Here is a 7894-nt window from a genome sequence, read left to right as displayed (position 1 = left end):
GAGATGATGCATTTGACCATGCACTGCGTGGCAAGGAAAAGACGGCATGGAAAGCCTTCCAGTTAGTGGCAATAAATTTTCTCGGAAACAACAAGGCAGACAACTACAGGTTGTTGGTGGAAAACCTCCTCAAGGCATACAAAAGCCTTGGTTGCAACATGTCACTAAAGATACATTTTTTGCACTCTCATCTAGATTTTTTTCCACCGAACTGCGGAGCAGTGAGCGACGAGCACGGCGAGCCATTTCACCAGGACATTGCAACAATGGAGAAACGCCATCAGGGCAAATGAAGCCCATCAATGCTTGCAGACTATTGCTGGACAGTGACAAGAGATGCTCCATTTAATGAATACAAGAGACAAGCCAAGAAGCGCCGAGTAGACACTGAATAGGACTAAACTATATACATAATAGTTTTTTGCCTTTTGTTTCATAATAAATTTTATTTATATAATCCTTTTGCTGATTTTTGAAGTGATACATAAACAGGACAGGTGAAATATTATCATGTAAAGCAACCATAAACACATGAAAAGACCTAGGTTTACAATTTATTATTAAAACTCTATCTACACAATATACATAGACATAAAATGTAAAAACTTAAATATCTTAGAAACAGTAGCCAATCAGTTGTTTTAATTGTCATATTTGAATTCAGCACATCAAAATACATAATAAATAGCACATTTTATCTCTGAAGCAGATGACTTCTCAAAAATTGTAGACCAATTATAATTGCACAGTATTTTATGTTGATAAATAACTTAAATTACAATCAAACTTTGCTGAACTTAATTATCTGAAATGCACAGAAACACTACTCTCCGCCCCCATGGATGCATGCAGGACATACACACCTGAAAGTAATAAACATAATACAAAACCATGAAAAATGCTGTGGAAACCTTCTAAAATGGCATGTTTTTATGAGTGAATTTAAAAATATGAAGCCTTGACTTGTAACTCACCCAAGGTGCAGATGGTACAATAAGTGTCAAAACAAGCAAGTCGCTGCAGCATTCCTCCAGAGATTGATGACATCTAGTCACATGATTTAGCAATCTAGCATAAACAACAGTTGGTAGTAGCTGATGAGCTTTCTCACAGGACTCCTGTCCTGGGGCAAGTATGAAGCTCAGTGTTTGCCTCATGGCAAGCAGGTGTTTGAGCAACTTGCTGAGTTTTCCTTCAAGAGCACTCTGTAAAAACAAAAAGGTTAAGGAAAGAAATGGTAAACATTGTGAAATAAAAGGAAGTTAATTATGCTAGGTGAAAGGCCACAAGTCCTGTGTAAGCACCTGCATGAACCACCACAAATATGCTGACATTTATAAAACAGTCTCCTGGGAATTTATTGGAGATGTCAAACTCTAGGCACTCTGCCTTTTCTTTTTCTCCCCTCCAAACCATCTGTGGATAACATGTGTTGAGGGGGTATGATCTGACAAAGCATGAAATACAACAAATTGCCAGACTTTTAGCCTCTTACAACAAATATGAAAACAAAGATCAAAGCCGTCATATAGATTGGGCTGATTGTTTGGTTTTTCTAAAGAACAGCCCAAAGCTAGTATAAAAAAAAATTCAAACTTCTAAACAATCAGGGAATCAACAAAGCATAAACAAGAGCATGTTTATCTTATACCTACCACAGAATCTTCTTATGTCCTTTTCCTGTTTAAACCTTTAGCCAGCTGGACACTCAATTTATTGAACAGCATGTTTTCTTTTACTAACAAGAGATCATTTTAAAGATCGAGAACTTATTCTGAAGCAAACTCCATGAAAGGAACACACACTTAAAAGGATATATACTGAGGTAAATGAGAAAGGAAATGTGCAATCATGTAACATCACCACCAGACACACCAAAACAAGTATAGCATGCTTCCCAAATTTAAAACAGAAACCATTTACATTTACAATAACTCACAATACAAACACACTCTGATTTAAAACTTTATGTATTTTATCTTAAAATATGAGCATTTGCTTATAAATTATATTTCATCTCCTTAATAAAATTGTATTCATATCTGTTTTTCTTGGTTGTAAATACTCATTTGATGTGTCCCATATAATTCAGTATTTTAATCTACTAAGATATTGCTCTTCCATTTCACTAAGAGACAGACAGCAGTGATCACCAACAGAAATTTAGCTTATTTTTGGATTATTTCCACAAAGCAAAAAAGCTTGTAAGAGAGAGTTGTGCTACTAGATTCACAATCAAAATAAAAACTTATTGTTCAGATTCTACTTTGGTGCAAAATTTTCTAGCATTTTGCTAGAGATTGCTTGGCATTTTCCACATGCCTTATAAGGTCAAAACCGCTTGCCATGAACACTAATGGTTAGCGCTGACTGAAAGGAAAGTTACATCAGGCCCAATGGAAGTTAACTACTTTTCTGAAGAAGCTCCACACTTGGATCCTGCTTATTTGCTCGAGTGATTGCTCAATTCCCAGAGGGGATAGTGAACATTTGATGGTGCTTCATCAGTTAGTCGCCTGCCCCAGAGGGAACTCAGTAACAGCCCCATGCCCAGTGTAGAAACAAGGGCCTGTGTAGTCTGTGGCACAGTGTAACTACATTAGGTGTCAAGCCCACCTGTTTTCAGCAGTGCACTAGAGCTACATTATACAGAAAAATGAAAGATCTGGGGCAGTGTTAACTGATTGAAAAATTATTACCAAACTTATGAATGTAGTGATATAATTCTAAATTTCACCACACATGATAAGGGGCTATATTCAGTGCTGTGGCTGCTTTGCACTCCCCTATTCGCACAAAACAGCTCTAAAGCTGGTGTAGCTGATTGTGAGAGTGAGGCTATGTCTATACTACACACACTACAGCAGCCAGTTTCCACACTGCAGCTATGCTACTGTAGCATGGTAGTATAGGTACTTGCTACAGCAGTGGAAAGGGGTTTTCCACCACTCCGAGAGGCAGAAGGTAGGTCAGTGGCAGAACTCTTTTCTCGACCTAGCAGTGCTATACCAGGGCTTAGAGTGGCTTAATCTTTCGCACCCATGAATGATGTCACTTCGTCAACTTATCTTTCAGGAATAGACCAGGCCTCTAAGGGTATGTCTACATTGCAATTAGACACCCACAGCTGCTCATGCCAACTGACGCAGGCTAAGGGACTCAGGCCCAAATGTCTTCACCTCAATTAAACAGCCCAGTAGCCCAAGTCCCATGAGCCCAAGTCAGCTGGCACAGGCCAGCCACAGGTTTTTAACTGCAGTGTAGACATACCCTGAGGATACAGTGACCAGATGTCCTGATTTATATGGATAGTCCCGATATTAGGGGCTTTATCTTGTATAGGCGCCTATTAGCCCCCCACCCCCATCCTGATTTTTCTCACTTGCTATCTGCTCACCCTACTTGAGGATCACTCCAGCATAGGGAAATGTTCCAGTGGCATAAAGCCAGCTTAGTGACTCCTGACCAGGGAGAAGGGGGCAAAGGCAGGTCTTCCAATACCCAGCTGAGCCATTGTTGCATATCAGTTCCTTAAGCCTGTTGACAGGTTTCAAAGTAGCAGCCGTGTTAGTCTGTATCCGCAAAAAGAACAGGAGTACTTGTGGCACCTTGTGTGTTTCACTCTATGCATCTGAAGAAGTGAGCTGTAGCCCACGAAAGCTTATGCTGAAATAAATTTGTTAGTCTCTAAGGCCTGGTCTACACTAGGACTTTAATTCGGATTTAGCTGCCTTAATCCGAATTAACCCTTCACCCGTCCACACTACAGAGCCAGTTAATTCGAATTAAAGGGCCCTTTAAATCGATTTCTGTACTCCACCTCGACGAACGGAGTAGAGCCTAAATCGATTTTGTTAATTCGAATTAGGGTTAGTGTGGACGCACACCACCGAATTACTGTATTTAAGTTAATGGGGTAGTGTGGCCGCACACCACCGAATTAATGTGGTTTAAAACCGAATTAAGGTGCTTAGTGTGGCCGCGCACAATCGAATTTATACAACCTGTTTCCCAAATTCGAATTATCTAAATTCGGATTAATTCTGTAGTGTAGACATACCCTAAGGTGCCACAAGTACTCCTGTTCTTTAAGCCTGTTGGCAGCTGTCACTAGTTAGAACTACTTCAGCTTCTGCTGGAAGTGCATCACCAGTACAAGATCGGGGTGCACAAAAAGTAGCTCACAGCCATCATTTCTTAGCAACAGCAGGGATTCTTTGCCATTCTATTTACACATATTAGGCTAGATCCTCAACTGGTGTAAATGAGAATTGCTTCATTAAAGTTGCAGATTTACACAAGCTGAAGATCTTATTTACTGAAGACAAGATTTTAAAATGAGCTTTCTGAGGATCCTCTTGGGTAGTTTTCTAACTGGTTTTGATTCTCTAGCCCAATGGATTTATTAGACATCTGATTTTAATTCCTTCCTTCCCAACAAGTTTTCAACAGGTTTCCATAGAAATTTTTCCCCCACTCCAGAAGACTCTCCACTCCTATGTACTTTACAGCACAAAATTTCCTTCTTAAAATCATAACAAAATGAAAAAAAATCTCTTCTGAAACACTGGAATAATGAGAATTGGATCTCATGTGTCTTACGGTATTTGCTTCATGTCCTCGGGAAAAAGTTATTGAGCTTTACAATTCAGTATGAAACACATGTAACTATTTAACAAATCATCCGTAACACAATAAATCTGTTCGATTTTCTTAACCAACAATACTTCATTACTTAAAGTTCCACACCAAATAGACAAACTTTGCAGTCTTAATTAAAAGGCCACTGAGGCCGGAGGGGAGGGGGGGGCAGGGAGGAAGAGGAGAGGAAGGAGTGAGGGAAGCCCATGCTCTACTTCTATATGAGAAGAAACAATGTTTCACAGGAACATAAAAATATACTATATCTCCTATCATACAAATGGAACATCAGAGATTGTGGCCTATTTTCAGCACACATAAGCCAGAACAGGTGAAAAATTGAAGCTTCACTGTGTGTAAATTTCCTGCTATAGTGTATATTGATGAGTTTACCATTTATACAGTAAATGTAAATTTTGGCACATTGAAGGATGGCCATTACATTCCTAAGGGCTTGTCTATACTGCCCTGTAATTCAGGATACAGGGATGTGACTAGCTGTGCACACCAAAGTGCTGTGCTCTAACTCCCCTGAGTGGACTCTGCTGATGCAAACTAGAAGGTTCCCACTTCCTGTTAACACAGTCCTCTTCAAACAGGACTACATTCATCCAAACTAGGAACCTTATCATTTGAGCCTGCAGTGTCCCCATGGGGGAGGTATAGCACAGCACTTTGGTGCACATTCACACACCTCCACCTCACATAGTCTGAACTGCGGGGCAACACAGCCTAAGACATAGCCTAAGTCTCTTTAGTACCATGTATTTGACAATTCTGCCATACAAGTTAGCCAACTGTTAGTTTGTTGCAGCATTTGCTGACCATTTTTGTAAACAGTGGCCTTTTTATTTTAGTTTAAAAAAAATTGTTTTGAAGTCAGTATATTCTGGACAGTTATGAGAAAGTCACATGAAAGGATCTCTTTTTAGCATGGTTCATTTTTGCATCTAAGGCCTGGTCTACACTAGGCGTTTATGTCGACTTTAGCGCCGTTACATCGACTTAACCCTGCACCCGTCCACACCACGAGGCCATTTAGTTCGACATAGAGCTCTCTTTAAATCGATTTCTGTAATCCTCCCCAACGAGGGGAGTAGCGCTAAATTCGACATGGCCATGTCGAATTAGGCTAGGTGTGGATGGAAATCGACGCTAATAGCTCCGGGAGCTATCCCACAGTGCAACACTCTGTTGACACTCTGGACAGCAGTCCGAGCTCGGATGCTCTGACCAGCCACACCCAGGGAAAATTTGAATTCCTTTTCCTGTCTGGGCAGTTTGAATCGCAGTTTCTGTTTGGACACCGTGGCGAGCTCAGCAGCATGGCAACGATGCAGAGCTCTCCAGCAGAGATGGCCGTGCAATCCCAGACTAGAAAGAGGGCCCCAGCATGGACTGATCGGGAAGTCTTGGATCTCATCGCTATGTGGGGAGATGAGTCCATGCTTGCCGAGCTGCGCTCCAAAAGACGGAATGCAAAGATCTACGAGAAGATCTCTAAAGCCATGGCAGAGAGAGGATACAGCCGGGATGCAACGCAGTGCCGCGTGAAAATCAAGGAGCTGAGACAAGGCTACCAGAAGACCAAAGAGGCAAACGGATGCTCCAGATCCCAGCCCCACACATCCCGTTTCTACGAGGCACTGCATTCTATCCTAGGTGCGGCCGCCACCACTACCCCACCAGTGACCGTGGACTCTGAGGATGGGATATTGTCCGCGGCCGGTTCCTCCGACATGTTAGCTGACGGGGAAGATGAGGAAGGAGATGAAGAGGACGATGCAGTCGACAGCGCTTACCACGCTGATTTCCCCGACAGCCAGGAGCTCTTCATCACCCTCACAGAGATCCCCTACCAACCGTCCCCCGCCGTTACCCCAGACACAGATTCAGGGGAAGGATCAAGCAGTAAGTGTTTTAAATATCTAAACATTTATTTATAACAGAACTTGCATATTTTAAATATTAACAATAGCTAAAGTGCTTTCAAGTATGTAAACTTTTATTTATAACAGAACAGGAAGATTTAAAATATTAACAATGGGTAAAGTGCTTCTAAACATGTAAACAGGAAAGTGCAACAAAACGGGAATCTGAACAAAGGGTATCATGATTATTGTGTCTTTGGTCGCTTCAATGTATAGTCCGAACCATTTTAAGAAAATTCAACAATGTCCGCTTCATGATTACACTGCCCAAGACGCTCCACTCTTTTGTCCCTCCAAGGGCACCTAACCCAAAAACTGGTCGATGTGTCCGGGGATAGAGGCGAGATCCTCCGGGGAGAACTCCTCATAGGCCTCCTGCAGGTGTCTTTCCAGCCTAATTATCAGGTTCCTTGGCAGGGAGAGCTTATTAGGCCCCCCGTGGTAAGAAACGTTTCCCTGCCACAACGCCAGCAGGTATTCGGGGATCATGGCCTTGCACAGCATAGCAGCAAATGGCCCCGGTTTCTGCAGGCTGTCCCGAAGCATCCTCTCCTTCTGGCTCTCCAAGACCCTCAGGAGGGTGATGTCTGGCATGATGCCCTGCTTTGAATTAGGTAGGGGAAAGTTAGTATTGGGACTGCTTGCCCCTTCCTTTACAGAACTGCAACCGCCGGTTTACAGCCACGCGGTTTACAGCCGCGAGGGGCTGGGACAGGGGCAGAGTTCATGCTTGCAGGATTGCTGCCAGCAGAGACTCGCATTGCTTTCTATGTGAAAGGAGGCCAGTGCCACTCTTAAAGTTTTAAGCAGCCACAAGTCTACGGCTTACCATGTTTGCCAGCTAGACAAAGTCCGGTGTCCTGCCCCGCTCCTCAGCTCGCCACAGCAAGACCGCAGGCACTGTAGGCGAGGGCCGAAAATTCGACCTTGTCCTCAGTGCGCGTGTGATAGGTGCTCTGCATGGTCTTGTTCACAGAGAAAGACTATGTTCTCTGTTCACAGATACATTGATCTGTCTCAGGAATTCACTCCCTTTTTCCAATTCCCACAGCCACATCTGCCCAGAGGCTAGCGCACATTAGGAGGAGGAAGAAGAGGACACGGGAAGACATGTTTGCTGAACTAATGGGATGTTCCCGAGCCCAGGCAGACCAGCAGACACAGTGGAGGGAGAACTTGTCCCAAATGCACCGGGCAAACATGGAACGGGAGGAGAGGTGGCGACAGGAGGACCAGCAGGCGACTCAAACGCTGCTTGGACTAATGAGGGAGCAAACGGACACGCTCCGCCGCCTTGTGGATGTTCTGCAGGACCGGAGGCA

General features: G+C 43.1%; 1 protein-coding gene across 1 annotated transcript in view; it reads right to left on the bottom strand.

The window, feature by feature from the left end:
• Positions 1–914: 914 nt before the first annotated feature.
• LOC112104321 overlaps positions 915–7894 on the bottom strand; it is a 97822-nt gene continuing 90842 nt past the window's right edge. The window contains exon 8 of the mRNA XM_029910926.1: positions 915–1205. Coding sequence (XP_029766786.1) covers positions 915–1205 — 291 coding nt within the window. The remainder of the gene's footprint in view (positions 1206–7894) is intronic.

The sequence above is a fragment of the Terrapene carolina genome, unplaced genomic scaffold (genome assembly GCF_002925995.2).
Source record: "Terrapene carolina triunguis isolate 2854851 unplaced genomic scaffold, T_m_triunguis-2.0 Scaffold69, whole genome shotgun sequence".
NCBI lineage: Eukaryota > Metazoa > Chordata > Testudines > Emydidae > Terrapene > Terrapene triunguis.
Note: the sequence above shows the minus strand (reverse complement) of the source record. Positions and strands in the feature narration are given on the sequence as shown.